Source organism: Triplophysa dalaica, chromosome 11 (assembly GCF_015846415.1).
Source record: "Triplophysa dalaica isolate WHDGS20190420 chromosome 11, ASM1584641v1, whole genome shotgun sequence".
In the NCBI taxonomy this organism is placed as follows: Eukaryota; Metazoa; Chordata; class Actinopteri; order Cypriniformes; family Nemacheilidae; genus Triplophysa; species Triplophysa dalaica.
In genome coordinates this window covers 10,125,570-10,147,491 of record NC_079552.1, presented here as the reverse complement: position 1 = coordinate 10,147,491, position 21,922 = coordinate 10,125,570, and the positions used below count along the sequence as shown (strand labels likewise).

At 38.3% G+C, this 21,922-nt stretch overlaps 1 protein-coding gene across 2 annotated transcripts in view; it reads left to right on the top strand.

Annotated features, from left to right (window-relative positions):
- Positions 1 to 21,922, top strand: part of fancl (FA complementation group L) — a 40,909-nt gene that overhangs the window by 607 nt on the left and 18,380 nt on the right. The window contains exons 1-6 of one of the 2 annotated variants that reach the window (XM_056760142.1): positions 24 to 290; positions 428 to 486; positions 587 to 647; positions 949 to 1,005; positions 1,158 to 1,255; positions 4,553 to 4,649. In XM_056760142.1, coding sequence (XP_056616120.1) covers positions 201 to 290; positions 428 to 486; positions 587 to 647; positions 949 to 1,005; positions 1,158 to 1,255; positions 4,553 to 4,649 — 462 coding nt within the window. In that variant the 5' untranslated portion in view covers positions 24 to 200. Of the gene's footprint in view, positions 1 to 23; positions 291 to 427; positions 487 to 586; positions 648 to 948; positions 1,006 to 1,157; positions 1,256 to 4,552; positions 4,650 to 21,922 lie in introns of those variants that run through there. The other variant, XM_056760143.1, reaches the window with a different exon arrangement.

The following is a 21,922-nucleotide window of genomic DNA, read 5'->3' as shown; positions in this document are numbered from 1 at the left end:
TTCTGACGTAGGCGAAACTTGAGTCTTTTTGCGGGAAGTACTTTCGCTTCGCTTCGATCTGTTTGTATTGTAACTGTTTTGACTGTAGTAATCGATTGTCACTTCCTCACAGCATCTGTCTTTAATGTATAACGTTACATGTTTATTTTACCTAAGGTTTATACGCGTCCCCGCAAAATACTGTACATTTTGTATGTATAATGTCGCACTGTTTGCTTGTGAAAGAAAGCCCTATGATTATTTCTCTTAATAAAGAGAATACAGTTTACGATGGGTTCATTACAGCGCTGGTGAGTGAGGGCATGCTGTTAACTAGTTTAACGTGTCCAAGTTGTTATTTTATCAATGAGGTCTGCAGTATGATATTATGTGAATGCCATACCAATAGCGAGCAGTTCAGATGTCACTTCTTATTTGTCTTTGACAGGAAAAAGACTTTAGGATAAGAATAACTTTACCTCCTGATCATCAGATGAAACGGGCAAAGTATGATCACCATTTAATATGATATTTTACCTATGAATAGTACGTTTCAGTGCCATTCTGTGTAGTCATATTCATTGACTTGTCTCTTATTGTTTTGTAGATTGCACTGTTGTTGGCAAATGAAACGACTACTTCATGGCTATCAACATATTGTGAAACAGGTACAGTAAATCAATGGGAAATAGTTTCCAGCTATTTCTCATCATTCAAGAAATGCGTCTTAATTAACATGTAATGTTTGTTGAGGAAAAATAATCATTTCCCATATGCCTGTAGGATAAAAAGATTAGATTTATGTTGTACCCTGCCTGGATTTATGTTGTACCCTGACAGGTTCATATTCATTATTTTCCTATGAATTTAAAATGATTAATAATTAACTCTGATGTTCACCCTCATTAGTCAAATGAACAGGTAAAGGTTTTGATATTCTGTAATAGCATGTATGTTTTATTTTAACAGAGATTACACCATTCAACAAATTTGATGGGCTTTATCCTGGAACTCAGGACTGTACTGGTAAATATGGCTTAAGCAATATGATTTTTATCCCTGGGGCTGTTGACAAATGTTTTACATCATGTTATATTCAGCATCAGATTACCATAATAAGTGCATGGGTTGTTCTTGAATAAATAATGTTCTTCTCGTTATGAACTTCTCTTTATCAGGAAGTGGCGTTAAAGAGCCAACCAGGATACCAGTCCTTTTCGCCCCCTCAGTATTATTCCCAGCTGATAACAGAGATGGAGATCTTAGGATGGGATAAGTATGATGTTTTGAGTTGTGGCCTCCCTAGGATCACATTTTTTTCAAAAGTATTGTGTTCGGTATAGTTTCCTCCGATTCTTTTGCATTAGATAGTGTAAAGGACAGAAGTGGCATGTATGTCTGTCATCAATGTTTTATGCAAACATTCATCTATCTTGCTTTGTAATAAAGGGGGCTAATGTGGTGTCTGTCAGCCATGTATCAAGCTGGGATTTCAGTAGGCTTCTCATTTCCCATTTTCTATTAATGTCCAGAGATATAATTATGATATTAGCAGATGCAAATTGGTCTAATTGGAGACCCACTCACAAGTTTAATGGGGAAATGTAGAAGTTGGTCTGGAAATAAGGTGCACATTTCAGACCTGAATTGCGGTCAGAAGCATTATACACTAGCGCTATCTGTAAATGCACTTGAGATTAATTAAGATGCTTAATTCGTGTCTGTGTTAATAGCCTCAAGTCCGGCACAGTTGTGGGCTCTGATTGGTTTAGGAAGGGGGATGTGCCGCAGAACCTGGTCATTTTAATGAGTTTTAGTTGCCTTGAAGAAGCCACATTTACAGTTAATTACTGTATAGATGGGGTCATGCCAGTTCTCCCCTCTTATCCTCAGAAAAGTTCAAAAGAGTCAGATATTTAGGAAATTACAAAACATCCGTTTCTCGCCGCTTTAAAGTGGTATGTAAGTGTGCCATTTGGACGATCACAGAAAGCAATGGGTCATAAGAAAATCAAAGTGGAATATTTTGACTTTGATCCCATTTTGCTCCTATTTTACGGTGAGATATTGCATTTTGTCTGACATCATCATCCAAAACTGTTCAGATTTTTTTTAGCCTATTGATGCATAGGAGCCGTGGTGAGAGGTTGTCACACCTTGCACATGTATGAGAGAGAAACGCGGGCCTCTCGCTGTGGTCTTTTAACACCCCGCCAAGATAATGACACCTGAGCAGGTTTCCTATTGGCCAGTCCTCTCACCATCTCACTCTAGCCAGCAGTTAGATTTTAAAACCCATGATCCCTGGTGGCACCTGTGAGAATGGAATAACTGTACTATTTTCAGGAGCTGGGTTTTTGCATATCTGGATAGTTGATAAGAATTGGTCAGAAAGCGTCGCTGTCTGTATTACAGTTTGGGTTTTTTCTTCCTCCTGTGCTCTTCGAACAAAAATTCTTTGTATGGCTTTTTGCTTTCACCTGTGGCCTGTTTGTATGCAAACATTCCAAATGTTCCTGTGCCGTTTATGAAGGAAGCTGATTTCTAGTTGCAAATGTAATGTTCTCATCAATCCTCCCAGCAAGACGTCGAGCTGTCAAGCTGTTTCAATCAGCTGAGGTGAACAGCGCCGAGGTCTGATACTGTAGCAGCCGATCCCTGTAGAATGCAAAGTGACTGAATGGGATTCCAGCTCGGAAAGGAGATCTCAATTTTTGAGCAAATGAATGATTGGTGTGATTTTGTGCCAAAAGCTCATGTAATTGAATGTGATACACAAGATTTGTCCCATGGCTTCGTGGGTTGTGAGAGAGAGTCTGAAGTTGCTGCTGAATCTTCTGCACCCCAGCAAAAGAAATGAAATTTTGTCTGAATTGTGCGGTTGCAGTTTGAATTGAACGTGAAGAGATAAGCATAATAAAGAAATAAATCTGCACAGTTAATAATATGTAGTTTGTAAGAAAAAAGAAATAAAGCTTTAAAACTAGGGATGCACAATAAATTACCGACCGTATCGGTATCGGCAGATAAATGATCATTTGAATGTTATCGGCCGTTAATAAAATTTAGGTCAATATATTACAGCTGATAAATCATAAATTATTTCCTCCGGTTAAACTTCTTCCGCTGCAAGCTGCACACAGTTAAAATACAGTACAGTTCCTTATTTCAGCCGAGATCATTCACTTACTGCTATTAGCAAAACATTGTTGATGTAGGTACATCCTTTAGATACAGTGTTTATGAATGTGTAAATTATAGAGACAAAAGCACATTGTTTATATCAGAACGGTGTCTGAATTATTTCTTTCTTGAGACATGTGGCTATTAAGAAAATTGTTCTGGGTTGCTCATGAAGAACATCTATAATTTGTTTATTAAATAAAAATATACCAGAAAGGTTAAAGAATCATTAACTAGTGTAAAGTAGGCTTGGTACATGATTTTCAGGGGGGAAATAGAACTAATGGTTAGCTTGTTTTCTGCAGTGAATGTTTTCAAATAAAAGCAGTTGTCCACTTTTTGCTTTTTGTTTCAGTCTTCGGGAATTATAATTTTTATCGGCAAATATATCGGTTATCGGCTTCCAATGTTTTAGAATTATCAGTTCTTGTTATCAGCCAAACATATTGGTACATCCCTGTTTAAAACCTTAAAATATGAATGTTGTCATAAATTTGAATTCTCTCTAATTTGTAGTTGTGATCCGTTGCAAACAGTTCAAGTATAAGTTACATAATTGTCACTAGAGAGTTGCTGTAGTGAGAAAACTGTTGTGATGTAAATATACAGTACAGCATTGAGAGTTGGTTATATTCTGCAGAAATAGATTAGAAGTATAGAGGTTTTTCTCCACGATGTTTTATGTGGTAAGTGCTAAGAGGTACATGTGGATATGCGATCCTGCAATCTTTGCCGACGGGAACCCTCAGAGCAAAGTGTGCGTGCACATTCCAACCACAAAACGCTGTGTTTCACGACTCGTAAATAACCTGTTGAAATACGAGCGTGTCATGTGAAGTGCTGGAACATTAGCAGGCATAAATCTGTTGTGGTTTGGTGTAGTCGATTCAAGACTTTCAGCACTGTTTGGAAGGAGAAAGGACTGTGTATGTCTGAGGTGCATCTTAAAATGAGAAGTCAACGAAAATCAATTTGCTTTAGGCTTTGAGGTCTGGGCCCTTTGTCCTGACTAATCCTGACCATGATAAGAGTCATTTAGCAGACGCTTTTATCCAACTTTGATCAATGTGCAGTGATGAAGAGATGTTATATGATTGCTTTTGGTGTGTTTTAATAAAAACACTAAACATATATGAAATGAGACTCCCAAACGGCCGTTCAATGTCTGATGCATATGTATGTACACTGGTGAGGGATTAAAAAAATAGCACGGAAGGATTTTTTGCTCCATAACCCTCCTCCCATCCCCAGTACCTGGCTGATTTCTTTGTCATGTAACAGTCACATTTACGCATTAAAATATTTGTTGCATTTATTTATAACAATGATGTTTTGATAGGTCTGAAGTGTATGTGGTCTTATGTGTAACGCTATTGTTCTGTTTTGGCAGGCTGATTTTCATCGATGCAGAGTTCCGCACGCTCAAGCTGAAGGCAGAGGACTCTGCTGGACGTCAACACGCTATTACAATCAAACTCAAGTCCAAGGTAAAGCCAAGGGTCAAGACCTATTTTATCTCTTATTTTCTCTCAATGATATATATTTTGTAAACAATTTATTATGAATCAGTCTTTTTTCTTTGGGTCACACTAAAACACATTATCCAAATAAATAACAATAATAATTAAAGCTGCAAGCAGCCTTTAAGCGGGTTTCGAGTATTTATGCCATTCAATGGAGCAGTGAATCCACGAACAGTGTAAGGGGTCAGACCCCAACGAACCCACGACGGATCAAACTCCCACCAACACAGAAAAATTATAGAAATTATTAGTATCAGCTCAAAGAAGCATTGCATGCTTACACACTCATGACTAGCTGTTTTCTCTCAATAAAACAACAAAATAAACTAATTCAAAGTTGGTTGGTGTCAGGTAATGGTATCATAAAATACTGCCTGCAGGCATAGCCTTTATCCCCTAGCAGGATTCCATCATAGTCACCTATATAATAGAAACATGCAGTTCTGTTAGGCCCAAAATTAGTAATCCAGTTAGTTTGTAAAGACTATTTGACTTGCCACGTCCAAATAATGTGCATAACTCTCCGATACTTGAGTCGTGAACAGAGCCTGGCCATTTCGCCACCAGATTTATAATGTGGAACATAGTCACACACCATCTAAGAGATGTGTTGTATAATTGAATACATTCCCTTGAATAATTATCAAACTAAATGTTATGAATGTTTACTGGCATGGTCATTTCATAATCTTTATGATCAATTATAATGTACCTGCAATAGAGAATTTAGAAATTGCTTAAAAAAATCAAAGAACTAGTTAGCAAAAGTCAGTTTTAAACACCATCACCGATAACTCGTGAACCGTTTGTGTGACATCAATGGATCAAGAGGCAAAGTTGTTCAGAATGAAGAGGAGGACTATTAAATGATATCATTAGTTTGTGTAAGTGTCAAATGTCATGTGATACACAATTGTTTAAGATATGAGATACACGTCAATTTTGCCATTTTTACTGTTTTAGCGCCACCTAGTGTCCAAACGCTACCTTCTTTTGTACGTGACCTCGGAGTGATGGTCTACACATATCAACTGAGCCCCATGATGATATGTTAAGCCCTTCTGGATTTATGGCCATTTTAATGTGATAGGATCTGCCCATTTTAAGTTTTGGCGTCCTTAAGCAACGGTGAAAAGAAATTTCAACTTTTTTTCAATGATTATTTACATTCACACTCCACAGAAGTCATCTGCATTGGTTTGGTTCCGATTGGTTGAAAAACCAAGGACTAGTTCGCGAAAGTAGGTTTTGACATCATCAGCGATAACTCACAAACCGTTTGATTGACAGACGCGTGTCCAGAGGCAAAGTTGTTCAGAATGAGAAGAGCTATCATATGATACCAATAGTTTCTGTATATGTCAAATGTCACGTGATACACAGTTGTTCATGCACTCCAAAAGCATTATTTCGCCCCCCGGTGGCCGAATGAGTTCATGTTTCTTACAGACCTTCAGGACCATGAGGCAAATAAGCCCAGCAAGTGTCGTTTTGATCGGCCTCCGTTTACCCGGTCTAATGAGTGCTCAAAATTCATTGGCCGATGGCAGACATGTTTTTTGAGAAACGCCAAAGTCCTTTTATACAGTCAAGGTTCATGACACAAAGACACACCATACCAAATAATATGTCGATCGGGCAAACGGTTGGATAGTTATAGCCCTTTTCGAGTTTGTTACTATTATAGCGCCACCTAATGGCCAAACACCGAGTTTTTTTTATTGTGACCCCGGACTGAGGGTCTACACATATGGTCTAAGCCCCGTGAAGATATCTCAAACCGTTCTCTAGGTATAGCCATTTTAATGAAATAGGCTACTTCCGGGTTTGACGTTTTGATGCCCCCTAGCGACCCTGAATCGAAATTTCGACTTTTTTTCAATGAATGTTTACATTCACACTCTACAGAATTCATCAGCGTTGGTTTGGTTCCGATCGGGCAAAAATCCAGGGACTAGTTCATTTTTTATTTTTTTCATAAAATGCAAATTAGCGGAAAAATTTGCATACCGGAAATGAAATCGGAGATATACGTTTTTTAAGTTTTGAGCCAATGATTCCACTGATATAAGACACTTGGGTGTGCGACAAACGGTTTAGGAGTAACGAGCCCAAACGCGTTCAGCATCGCTGTAGCGCCACCTATGGGCCGATATGGCTGGTTTACTGTATCTGAGTAGCCTGCACAGATACAACCAACTGACCAAGCCTCAAGTTTCTACGACTTACGGTTTGGGCTGGGCGACCGGTTCTATGGCGGAAAAATAATAATAATAATTAAAGCTGCAAGCAGCATTTAGCGGGTTCGAGCAGTCTAAGGCCTCTATTGGCCTTGCCATTGTCAACTAGGCTCAGGAATGGCACCGTAACAAATCCACAACGAATGACACTCTTCCACACCAAGAAATATGACAGAAACGGTTGGTAACTTTTAATACAGACCATGCATGCGTACACTCGTATGCAAAAACGGGCGTAAACCGATAATACCTAAGGGACGAGTGCAATAAACCATTTCTCATGTCTCTATGATGATTTGTTGCAGAGATAGAGATCTTGCTAAACGGTTGCTAAGCTAACCTGTTCGGTTGCCATGGGTGTCAATTAATACCTGTCAATTAATAACACATCAAACCACAAGTCAAACGAACCAAGCCCCGTGTCTTTATAATATTCTACTGCAGAGATGTAGGTCTGGCTAGACGATTGCAAAAAATAATCTGTTTGGTTGCTAAGGGTGTGGCTTGGCAGCTGTCAATTGATAAAGAACGAAGCCATTAGCAAAACAAAGCAACTCCTGTGTCTCTAAAACATTCTATTGCACAGATATAGGTCTTTTTTTTAATACAATGCACATTCTTCAAAATAGCTTATTTTTTGTTCTGAAGAATTGATAAAAAAAATACGACCAATTTAAATAGATAATTGATTCACATTCATGGTCTGCAACAATATTCCAGAAGACCTTGCCATTTAAGTGATGCTTATTTGGTTGAGTCTGGTGACTCTGAAGGCCATTGGAGTACAGTGAGCTCATTGTCATGTTCAAGAAACCAGTTTGAGATCATTTGAGCTTTCTGACATGGTCGATTTTTTTTACTGCTGGAAGTAGCCATCAAAACATGGACATGGTTGGCAACAATCCTCAGGTGGTATGTGTTATCTAATATATCCCATACCATATATCCAATTGTTTCTCCATTTTGATGCTCGGTTTGAACTTCAGCAAGTGTGTTTACCACGTCTAGATGCCAAAATGGATTGAGTTTATGCTATGTGACTGGCTGATTAGCAATTTGACTAGCAAATGATGTATTTATTAAAGACAAGTTTAAAATAGTAATTTTAAATGTATGATATTTCACCTTTTTGACTGTTGTGAAGGCATGCCTCTTCCGATAAGAATCACATGTTGCATGCTTGTTTTGTGTCATAATATGTATAATAGTACTTAATGGCAAGTCAGTTGGATTAATTATTAAGGAGTGGTGACCTTCACCACACTTGTTTCACGCTAATATAATAAAGGACCCTGTTATGGTCACAAAACAAAAAAAAACTCAACATGTTTTTGATGATTATTGACCTAGAGAGTCCAGAGAAATGTACTGTGGTGGAAATTTTGTAATTGCTTGAAAATCTTTGAACAAGTTTGCAAAAGTAGGTTTTATACATCATCACCAATAACTCACAAACCATTTGATAGACATCAATGGTTCAAGAGGCAAAGTTGTTATGAATGAGGAGATCTATCGTTTGATATCAATAGTTTGTGTATTAGTCAAATGTCACATGACACAAAGTTGTCCAGGCCACCAAAATACATGTACATTTTGCCTTTTTTAATGTTTTAGCGCCACCTAGTATCCAAACGCCACCTTCCTTTGTATGTGACCTTGGAGTGATGGTCTACACATACCATCTGAGCCCCATGATGATATGTTAAGCCGTTCTGGATTTATGGCCATTTTAATGTGATAGGCTCAGACCATTTTAAGTTTTGGCGTCCCTAAGCAGCGGTGAAAGAAAAATTTCAACTTTTTTTCAATGATTATTTACATTCACACTCCACAGAAGTCATCTGCATTGGTTTGGTTCCTATCGGTTGAAAAACCAGGAACTAGTTCGCGAAAGTAGGTTTTTGACATCATCAGCGATAACTCACGAACCGTTTGATCAATAGAAGTTGTTCCAGAGGCAAAGTTGCTCAGAATGAAGAGTACTATCATATTATAACCATAGTTTGGGTAAATGTCAAATATCACGTGATACACAGTTGTGCATGCACTCCAAAAGCGCTATTACGCCCCCAGGTGGCCGAATAAGTTCATGTTTCTTACACACCGTCAGGACCATGAGACAAATAAGCCCAGTGAGTGGCGTTTTGATCGGCCTCCGTTAACCCGGCGTAATGAGTGCTCAAACTTCATCGACCAATGGCGGCCATGTTTTTTGATATACGCCAATGTCCATTTAGATATTTATGTAGAATGAGACAAAGACACACCATACCAAATAATAAGTCAATCGGGCAAACTGTTGCGTAGTTATAGACATTTTCTAGCTCATTCAAATTATAGCGCCATCTAGTGGCCAAACGCCACTGTCTTTTTATTGTGACCCCGGACTGAGGGTCTACACATGTGTTCCAAGCCCCATGAAGATATCTCAAACAGTTCAGGAGTTATGGCCATTTTAGCTAAATATGTTACTTCCGGTTTGGATGTTTTAGCGCCACCTAGCGACCGTGAATTGAAAATTGAACTTTTTTTTAATAATTATTCATATTCACACTCCACAGAACTCATCAGCGTTGGTTTGGTTCCAATAGGGCAAAAATCCAGGGACTAGTTCATTTTTTTTTTTTTTCATAAAATGCTAATTAGCGAAAAATCTATAATGGCGGAAATGAAATCGGAGATATACGTTTTTTAAGTTTTGAGCCAGTGATTACACTGATATAAGACACTTGGGTGTGCGACAAACGGTTTCGGAGTAACAAGCGCAAACGCGTTTGGTATTGCTATAGCGCCACCTATGGGTCGATATGGCTGGCTCCGTGTATCTGAGTAGCGACAAGGACTACTACCATCTGACCAAGTCTCAGCTCTGTCGGCCTTACGGTTTGGGCTGCAGTATCAGTTTTATGGCAGAATAATAATAAGAAGAAGAATAATAAAACCAACAAATACAATAGGTTTCTAGCCCTTCGGGCTCGAACCCTAATTAAAGCTGCAAGCAGCATTTAGCGGGTTCGAGCGATTTAAGGCATCTAAGGTACGTCTGCCATCGCCGATCAGTTTCAAGAATCGCACCATAACAGATCAAGCACGGACGACACTCTAGCGCACCAAGTAAAATGTCAGAAACGTTTAATACAGTTGCAGAGATATAGATCTTGCTAAAAGGTTGCTAAGCTAATCCGTTTGGTTGCTATTGGCGTGGAATGGCACCTGCCAATTAATAACACATCAAACCACAAGTGACGAAACAACTCCAGTGACTCTGCGATGCTCTATTGCAGAGATGGAGGTCTAGCTTAATGGTTGCTAAGTTAACAGTTTAGTTGCTATGGGTGTGGTATGGCACCTGCCAATTGATATTACATTAAGTCACAAGTGAAATTAACCGAACCCCTGTGTCTCTACAATATTCAACTGCAGAGATATACGTCTGTGTAACTGATTGTAGAGCTAATCTGTTTAGTTGCTATGGGCATAGCTTGTCACCTGTCATATTATAATACACTTTTCCATGAGTAGAACGAAGCAACTTCTTTGTCTCTATGACATTCGATTGCAGAGATATTGGTCTTTTTTGTTAATTTAATGCATATTTTTCAACATAGCCTCTTTTGTGTTTTGAAGAATTAAAATTGAATTTAAAATTTAGGACAATTTTAAATGGATACATTGATTCATATTCATGAACACATTGTGGTCAGTAGGACATTGACATTGTCTGCAATAATATTTTAGAAGGACGTGCAATTTAAATTATGTTTCTTTGGTAGACACACCTCACATGATATATCCCATTTCTTCTCAATTTTGATGTTTGGTTTGAACTTCAGGAAGTCATGTTTACCATATCTAAATGCCTAAATGCATTGGGTTGCTGCCATGTGACTGGCTGAGTAGCAATTTGGGTTTACATGCAATTAAACTGGTTTTATCTGATAAAGGTGTGTTGTATATATATATATATATCAACACAGCATCTTAAAACCAGCCAGACATGTGCTATATTTATAGATGTGTAAATATGGAGCAACTTTTAATCTGTAATACATTATATTTCTAACACTGTCTTCCTGTGAGACATATTTCATTACACACACATGCACGGTCTCGATCACACAAGACACACAGAACTATACAGTGCATTCACACTCTTATGATAAAGGCAAGGCAAGGCAAGGCAATTTTATTTATATAGCACATTTCATACACAGTGGCAATTCAAAGTGCTTTACATAGAAGAAATTAAAATAATAAAAAGAAATAAGAGTAATTAAAACAGTTTATAAAAGTAAAATACAGTACAGTACAGACAGTCGGACGAACATTGGCACAGTGCTTATTCATTAAATGCATAGCTAAACAGATGCGTTTTGAGTCTGGATTTGAAAGTGACTATTGTAGGAGCACATCTGATCTCCTCTGGAAGCTGGTTCCAGCTGCGGCTGGCATAATAGCTAAAAGCAGATTCGCCATGCTTTGAGTGAACCCTTGGTATTTCTAGCTGATATGATCCTAGTGATCTGAGTGATCTGTTGGGTTTATATTCATTGAGCATATCTGCAATGTATTGAGGTCCTAGGCCATTGAATGATTTATATACCAGTAATAATACTTTAAAATCAATCCTAAATTTAACTGGGAGCCAGTGTAAAGACCTGAGGACTGGTGTGATATGTTCATATTTTCTAGTTCGTCTCAGAATCCTGGCAGCAGCGTTCTGTATGAGCTGCAACTGTCTAATGGTCTTTTTGGGAAGGCCAGTGAGGAGTCCGTTACAGTAATCCACCCTGCTGGTGATGAAAGCATGAACAAGTTTCTCTAAGTCTTGTCTGGAAACAAAGCATCTAATTCTTGCAATATTTTTCAGATGGTAGTATGCTGATTTGGTTATTGCTTTGACATGACTACTGAAACTAAGGTCTGACTCTAGTGTCACACCAAGATTCCTGACTTGATTTTTAATTGTTTGACCCCTAGAGTGAAGGTATGCGTTCACCTTGAGAACTTCATCTTTGTTTCCAAATGCAATTGCTTCAGTTTTGTCTTTGTTTAATTGAAGAAAGTTTTGACACATCCAATTGTTGACTTCATCGATGCATTGGCACAGGGAGTCAATGGGGCTGTAATCGTTAGGCGATAGAGCTAAGTAGATCTGTGTGTCGTCTGCATAGCTGTGGTAAGCAATTTTGTTCTTTCTCATTATTTGGCTCATTGGGAGCATATACAGGTTGAAGAGGGAAATGATACCCAGAAACATACACACATGCACACTACACACCTTTATCCTGCACACATTTATCGTTCCTTAAGCAAAGCTACATGCATTGTGATCTGGTGACTCTATAAGAAAGCCATTGAAATAAATGATATTTCACCTTTTTGACTCTTATGAAGGAAAGCCTATTCCTATGAGCATCACATTTTGCATGATTGTTAAGTATCATAATATGTATAATAGTACTAAATGGCAAGTCAGTTGGATCATTTATTAAGGACTAGCGACCTTCACCGTACTCGATTCACGCTAATATCAAAAAGGACACTGTTATGGTCACAAAACTAAAAACACTCAACATGTTTTTGATGATTATTGACCTAGAGAATCTGAAAAAATGTACTGTGGTGGAAATTTTGAAATTGCTTGAAAATCCTTGAACAAGTTTGCAAAAGTAGTTTTTTACATCATAACCAATAAGTCACAAACAATTTGATAGACATCAATGGTTCAAGAGGCAAAGTTGTTATGAATGAGGAGATCTATCGTTTGATATCAATAGTTTGTGTATTACTCAAATGACATGTGACACAGAGTTGTCTAGGCCACCAAAAGATATGTACATTTGGCCATTTTTACTGTTATAGCGCCACCTAGTGTCCAAACACCACGTTATTTTGTAGGTGACCTCGGAGTGATGATCTACATATATTTCCCGAGGCATATGATGATATGTTAAGCCGTTCTGGATTTATGGCCATTTAAATGTGATAGGCTCCACCCATTCTTTTATTTTGGCGCCCCTAAGCGACCGTGAAAGGAAATTTCTACTTTTTTTCAATAATTATTTACAAACACTTCCCACAGAAGTCATCTGCATTGTTTTGGTTCCGATCAGTCGAAAATCCAACGACTAGTTTGCGAAGGTAGGTTTTTGACCTCATCAGCGATAACTCACAAACTGTTCGATTGACAGAAGTTGTTCCAGAGGCAAAGTTGCTCAGAATGAAGAGTACTATCATATGATATCAATAGTTTCTGTATATGTCAAATGTCACGTGATACACAATTGTTTAAGCACTCCTAAAGCGTTATTTCGCCCCCCGGTGGCCGAATGAGTTCACATTTCTTACAGACCTTAAAGACCATGAGACGAATAAGCCCAGCGAGCGTCGTTTTGTTCGGCCTCCGTTAACCCGGTCTAATAAGTGCTCAAACTTCATTGGCCAATGGCGGCCATGTTTTTTAAGATACGCCAATGTCCTTTTAGATATTCATGTAGAATGAGAGAAAGACACACCATACCAAATAATAAGTCAATCGGGCAAACTGTTGCGTAGTTATGGCCATTTTCTAGCTCATTCAAATTATAGCGCCACCTAGTGGCCAAACGCAGCATTTTTTTTACCTTGACCCCGGATTGAGGGTCTACACATATGTTCCAAGCCCCATGAAGATATCTCAAACAGTTAAGGAGTTATGGCCATTTTAGTTCAATATGTTACTTCCGTTTTGGACATTTTTGCACCCTCTAGCGATGGGGGATGAAAATTTCAACTTTTTTTTAATAATTATTCATATTCACACTCCACAGAATTCATCAGCGTTGGTTTGGTTCCAATAGGGCAAAAATCCAGGGACTAGTTCATTTTTGATTTTTTTCATAAAATGCTAATTAGCGAAAAAATTTGCATACCGGAAATGAAATCAGAGATATACGTTTTTTAAGTTTTGAGCCAGTGATTACACTGATATAAGACACTTGGGTGTGCGACAAACGGTTTAGGAGTAACAAGCGTTAACGTGTTCGGCATCGCTGTAGCGCCACCTATGGGCCGATTTGGCTGGTTCCGTGTATCTGAGTAGCGACAAGGACTACTACCATCTGACCAAGTCTCAGCTCTGTCGGTCTTACGGTTTGGGCTGCACGATCAGTTCTAGGGAAGAAGTATAATAATAATTAAAGCTGCAAGCAGCATTTAGCGGGTTCGAGCGATTTAAGGCATCTAAGGTACGTCTGCCATCGCCGATCAGTTTCAAGAATCGCACCATAACAGATCAAGGACGGACGACACTCTAGCGCACCAAGTAAAATGTCAGAAACGTTTAATACAGTTGCAGAGATATAGATCTTGCTAAAAGGTTGCTAAGCTAATCCGTTTGGTTGCTATTGGCGTGGAATGGCACCTGCCAATTAATAACACATCAAACCACAAGTGACGAAACAACTCCAGTGACTCTGCGATGCTCTATTGCAGAGATGGAGGTCTAGCTTAATGGTTGCTAAGTTAACAGTTTAGTTGCTATGGGTGTGGTATGGCACCTGCCAATTGATATTACATTAAGTCACAAGTGAAATTAACCGAACCCCTGTGTCTCTACAATATTCAACTGCAGAGATATAGGTCTGTGTAAATGATTGTTAAGCTAATCTGTTTAGTGGCTATGGGCATAGCTTGTCACCTTCATATTATAATACACTTTTCCATGAGTAGAACAAAGCAACTTCTTTGTCTCTATGACATTCTATTGCAGAGATATTGGTCTTTTTGGTTAATTTAATGCATATTTTTCAAAATAGCCTCTTTTGTGTTTTGAAGAATTAAAATTGAATTAAAATTTAGGACCATTTTAAATGGATACATTGATTCATATTCATGAATACATTGTGGTCAGTAAGACATTGACATTGTCTGCAATAATATTTTAGAAGGCCGTGCCATTTAAATTATGTTTCTTTGGTAGACGCGCCTCACATGATATATCCCATTTCTTCTCAAGTTTGATGTTTGGTTTGAACTTCAGGAAGTCATGTTTACCATGTCTAAATGCCTAAATGCATTGAGTTGCTGCCATGTGACTGGCTGAGTAGCAATTTGGGTTTACATGCAATTAAACTGGTTTTATCTAATAAAGGTGTGTTGTATATATATATATCAATACAGCATCATAAAAGCAGCCAGACATGTGCTATATTTATAGATGTGTAAATATGCAGCAACGTTTAATGTGTAATACATTATATTTTTTAACACTGTCTTCCTGTGAAACACATTTCATTCCACACACATGCACAGTCTCGATCACGCAAGACACACAGAACTATACTGTGCATTTACACTCTTATGATACAGAGGGAAATGATACCCATAAACATACACACATGCACACTACACACCTTTATCCTGCACACATTTATCGTTCCTTAAGCAAAGCTACATGCATTGTGATCTGGTGACTCTATAAGAAAACCATTGAAATGAATGATATTTCACCTTTTTATCATTTATGAAGGAATGCCTCTTCCTATGAGCATCACATTTTGCATCCTTGTTAAGTGTCATAATATGTATAATAGTACTAAATGGCAAGTCAGTTGGATTATTTCTTAAGGAGTAGCGACCTATAACATACTCGTTTCACGCTAATATAATAAAGCACCCTGTTATGGTCACAAAACTAAAAAATACTCAACATATTTTTGATGATTATTGACCTAGAGAGTCCAAAGAAATGTACTGTGGTGGAAATTTTGAAATTGCTTGAAAATCCTTGAACAAGTTAGCAAAAGTAGGTTTTTTACATCATCACCAATAACTCACAAACCATTTGATAGACATCAATGGTTCAAGAGGCAAAGTTGTTATGAATAAGGAGATCTATCGTTTGATATGAATAGTTTTTGTATTAGTCAAATGTCACGTGACACAGAGTTGTCTAGGCCACCAAAAGACATGTACATTTAGCCATTTTTACTGTTATAGCACCACCTAGTGTCCAAACGCCATGTTATTTTGTATGGGACCTCGGAGTGATGATCTACATATATTTCCCGAGGCATATGATGATATGTTAAGCCGTTCTGGATTTATGGCCATTTAAATGTGATAGGCTCCACCCATTCTTTTATTTTGGCGCCCCTAAGCGACCGTGAAAGGAAATTTCTACTTTTTTTCAATAATTATTTACAAACACTTCCCACAGAAGTCATCTGCATTGTTTTGGTTCCGATCGGTCGAAAATCCAACGACTAGTTTGCGAAGGTAGGTTTTTGACCTCATCAGCGATAACTCACAAACTATTCGATTGACAGAAGTTGTTCCAGAGGCAAAGTTGCTCAGATAGAAGAGTACTATCCTATGATACCAATAGTTTCTGTATATGTCAAATGTCACGTGATACACAATTGTTTAAGCACTCCTAAAGCGTTATTTCGCCCCCCGGTGGCCGAATGAGTTCACATTTCTTACAGACCTTAAAGACCATGAGACGAATAAGCCCAGCGAGCGTTGTTTTGTTCGGCCTCCGTTAACCCGGTCTAATAAGTGCTCAAACTTCATTGGCCAATGGCGGCCATGTTTTTTAAGATACGCCAATGTCCTTTTAGATATTCATGTAGAATGAGACAAAGACACACCATACCAAATAATAAGTCAATCGGGCAAACAGTTGCGTAGTTATGGCCATTTTCTAGCTCATTCAAATTATAGCGCCACCTAGTGGCCAAACGCAGCATTTTTTTTACTGTGACCCCGGATTGAGGGTCTACACATATGTTCCAAGCCCCATGAAGATATCTCAAACAGTTCAGGAGTTATGGCCATTTTAGTTCAATATGTTACTTCCGTTTTGGACATTTTTGCGCCCTCTAGCGATGGGGGATGAAAATTTCAACTTTTTTTTAATAATTATTCATATTCACACTCCACAGAACTCATCAGCGTTGGTTTGGTTCCAATAGGGCAAAAATCCAGGGACTAGTTCATTTTTTATTTTTTTCATAAAATGCTAATTAGCGAAAAAATTTGCATACCGGAAATGAATTCGGAGATATACATTTTTTAAGTTTTGAGCCAGTGATTACTCTGATATAAAATACTTGGGTGTGCAACAAACGGTTTAGGAGTAACATGCGTAAACGCGTTTTTTATCGCTGTAGCGCCACCTATGGGTCGATTTGGCTGGCTCCGTGTATCTGAGTAGCGACAAGGACTACAACCATCTGACCAAGTCTCAGCCCTGTCGGCCTTACGGTTTGGGCTGCAGTATCAGTTCTAGGGAAGAAGTATAATAATAATAATAAAACCAACAAATACAATAGGTTTCTAGCCCTTCGGGCTCGAACCCTAAAAAACTAACAATTAAAGCTGCAAGCAGCATTTAGCGGGTTCGAGCGATTTAAGGCATCTAAGGTACGTCTGCCATCGCCGATCAGTTTCAAGAATCGCACCATAACAGATCAAGGACGGACGACACTCTAGCGCACCAAGTAAAATGTCAGAAACGTTTAATACAGTTGCAGAGATATAGATCTTGCTAAAAGGTTGCTAAGCTAATCCGTTTGGTTGCTATTGGCGTGGAATGGCACCTGCCAATTAATAACACATCAAACTACATGTGACGAAACAACTCCAGTGACTCTGCGATGCTCTATTGCAGAGATGGAGGTCTAGCTTAATGGTTGATGTTGGTTGATATCAAATGGTTAATGCCAATTGATATTACATTAAGTCACAAGTGAAATTAACCGAACCCCTGTGTCTCTACAATATTCAACTGCAGAGATATACGTCTGTGTAACTGATTGTAGAGCTAATCTGTTTAGTTGCTATGGGCATAGCTTGTCACCTGTCATATTATAATACACTTTTCCATGAGTAGAACGAAGCAACTTCTTTGTCTCTATGACATTCGATTGCAGAGATATTGGTCTTTTTTGTTAATTTAATGCATATTTTTCAACATAGCCTCTTTTGTGTTTTGAAGAATTAAAATTGAATTTAAAATTTAGGACAATTTTAAATGGATACATTGATTCATATTCATGAACACATTGTGGTCAGTAGGACATTGACATTGTCTGCAATAATATTTTAGAAGGACGTGCCATTTAAATTATGTTTCTTTGGTAGACACACCTCACATGATATATCCCATTTCTTCTCAATTTTGATGTTTGGTTTGAACTTCAGGAAGTCATGTTTACCATATCTAAATGCCTAAATGCATTGGGTTGCTGCCATGTGACTGGCTGAGTAGCAATTTGGGTTTACATGCAATTAAACTGGTTTTATCTGATAAAGGTGTGTTGTATATATATATATATATATATCAACACAGCATCTTAAAACCAGCCAGACATGTGCTATATTTATAGATGTGTAAATATGGAGCAACTTTTAATCTGTAATACATTATATTTCTAACACTGTCTTCCTGTGAGACATATTTCATTACACACACATGCACGGTCTCGATCACACAAGACACACAGAACTATACAGTGCATTCACACTCTTATGATAAAGGCAAGGCAAGGCAAGGCAATTTTATTTATATAGCACATTTCATACACAGTGGCAATTCAAAGTGCTTTACATAGAAGAAATTAAAATAATAAAAAGAAATAAGAGTAATTAAAACAGTTTATAAAAGTAAAATACAGTACAGTACAGACAGTCGGACGAACATTGGCACAGTGCTCATTCATTAAATGCATAGCTAAACAGATGCGTTTTGAGTCTGGATTTGAAAGTGACTATTGTAGGAGCACATCTGATCTCCTCTGGAAGCTGGTTCCAGCTGCGGCTGGCATAATAGCTAAAAGCAGATTCGCCATGCTTTGAGTGAACCCTTGGTATTTCTAGCTGATATGATCCTAGTGATCTGAGTGATCTGTTGGGTTTATATTCATTGAGCATATCTGCAATGTATTGAGGTCCTAGGCCATTGAATGATTTATATACCAGTAATAATACTTTAAAATCAATCCTAAATTTAACTGGGAGCCAGTGTAAAGACCTGAGGACTGGTGTGATATGTTCATATTTTCTAGTTCGTCTCAGAATCCTGGCGGCAGCGTTCTGTATGAGCTGCAACTGTCTAATGGTCTTTTTGGAAAGGCCAGTGAGGAGTCCGTTACAGTAATCCACCCTGCTGGTGATGAAAGCATGAACAAGTTTCTCTAAGTCTTGTCTGGAAACAAAGCATCTAATTCTTGCAATATTTTTCAGATGGTAGTATGCTGATTTGGTTATTGCTTTGACATGACTACTGAAACTAAGGTCTGACTCTAGTGTCACACCAAGATTCCTGACTTGATTTTTAATTGTTTGACCCCTAGAGTGAAGGTATGCGTTCACCTTGAGAACTTCATCTTTGTTTCCAAATGCAATTGCTTCAGTTTTGTCTTTGTTTAATTGAAGAAAGTTTTGACACATCCAATTGTTGACTTCATCGATGCATTGGCACAGGGAGTCAATGGGGCTGTAATCGTTAGGCGATAGAGCTAAGTAGATCTGTGTGTCGTCTGCATAGCTGTGGTAAGCAATTTTGTTCTTTCTCATTATTTGGCTCATTGGGAGCATATACAGGTTGAAGAGGGAAATGATACCCAGAAACATACACACATGCACACTACACACCTTTATCCTGCACACATTTATCGTTCCTTAAGCAAAGCTACATGCATTGTGATCTGGTGACTCTATAAGAAAGCCATTGAAATGAATGATATTTCACCTTTTTGACTCTTATGAAGGAAAGCCTATTCCTATGAGCATCACATTTTGCATGATTGTTAAGTATCATAATATGTATAATAGTACTAAATGGCAAGTCAGTTGGATCATTTATTAAGGACTAGCGACCTTCACCGTACTCGATTCACGCTAATATCAAAAAGGACACTGTTATGGTCACAAAACTAAAAACACTCAACATGTTTTTGATGATTATTGACCTAGAGAATCTGAAAAAATGTACTGTGGTGGAAATTTTGAAATTGCTTGAAAATCCTTGAACAAGTTTGCAAAAGTAGTTTTTTACATCATAACCAATAAGTCACAAACAATTTGATAGACATCAATGGTTCAAGAGGCAAAGTTGTTATGAATGAGGAGATCTATCGTTTGATATCAATAGTTTGTGTATTACTCAAATGACATGTGACACAGAGTTGTCTAGGCCACCAAAAGATATGTACATTTGGCCATTTTTACTGTTATAGCGCCACCTAGTGTCCAAACACCACGTTATTTTGTAGGTGACCTCGGAGTGATGATCTACATATATTTCCCGAGGCATATGATGATATGTTAAGCCGTTCTGGATTTATGGCCATTTAAATGTGATAGGCTCCACCCATTCTTTTATTTTGGCGCCCCTAAGCGACCGTGAAAGGAAATTTCTACTTTTTTTCAATAATTATTTACAAACACTTCCCACAGAAGTCATCTGCATTGTTTTGGTTCCGATCAGTCGAAAATCCAACGACTAGTTTGCGAAGGTAGGTTTTTGACCTCATCAGCGATAACTCACAAACTGTTCGATTGACAGAAGTTGTTCCAGAGGCAAAGTTGCTCAGAATGAAGAGTACTATCATATGATATCAATAGTTTCTGTATATGTCAAATGTCACGTGATACACAATTGTTTAAGCACTCCTAAAGCGTTATTTCGCCCCCCGGTGGCCGAATGAGTTCACATTTCTTACAGACCTTAAAGACCATGAGACGAATAAGCCCAGCGAGCGTCGTTTTGTTCGGCCTCCGTGAACCCGGTCTAATAAGTGCTCAAACTTCATTGGCCAATGGCGGCCATGTTTTTTAAGATACGCCAATGTCCTTTTAGATATTCATGTAGAATGAGACAAAGACACACCATACCAAATAATAAGTCATTCGGGCAAACTGTTGCGTAGTTATGGCCATTTTCTAGCTCATTCAAATTATAGCGCCACCTAGTGGCCAAACGCAGCATTTTTTTTACCTTGACCCCGGATTGAGGGTCTACACATATGTTCCAAGCCCCATGAAGATATCTCAAACAGTTAAGGAGTTATGGCCATTTTAGTTCAATATGTTACTTCCGTTTTGGACATTTTTGCACCCTCTAGCGATGGGGGATGAAAATTTCAACTTTTTTTTAATAATTATTCATATTCACACTCCACAGAACTCATCAGCGTTGGTTTGGTTCCAATAGGGCAAAAATCCAGGGACTAGTTCATTTTTGATTTTTTTCATAAAATGCTAATTAGCGAAAAAATTTGCATACCGGAAATGAAATCAGAGATATACGTTTTTTAAGTTTTGAGCCAGTGATTACACTGATATAAGACACTTGGGTGTGCGACAAACGGTTTAGGAGTAACAAGCGTTAACGTGTTCGGCATTGCTGTAGCGCCACCTATGGGCCGATTTGGCTGGTTCCGTGTATCTGAGTAGCGACAAGGACTACTACCATCTGACCAAGTCTCAGCTCTGTCGGTCTTACGGTTTGGGCTGCACGATCAGTTCTAGGGAAGAAGTATAATAATAATTAAAGCTGCAAGCAGCATTTAGCGGGTTCGAGCAGTCTAAGGCCTCTATTGGCCTTGCCATTGTCAACTAGGCTCAGGAATGGCACCGTAACAAATCCACAACGAATGACACTCTTCCACACCAAGAAATATGACAGAAACGGTCGGTAACTTTTAATACAGACCATGCATGCTTACACTCGTATGCAAAAACGGGCGTAAACCGATAATACCTAAGGGACGAGTGCAATGAACCAATTCTCATGTCTCTACGATGATTTGTTGCAGAGATATAGATCTTGCTAAACGGTTGCTAAGCTAACCTGTTCGGTTGCCATGGGTGTGGAATAGCACCTGTCAATTAATAACACATCAAACCACAAGTCAAACGAACCAAGCCCCTTGTCTCTATAATATTCTACTGCAGAGATGTAGGTCTGGCTAGACGGTTGCAAAAAATAATCTGTTTGGTTGCTAA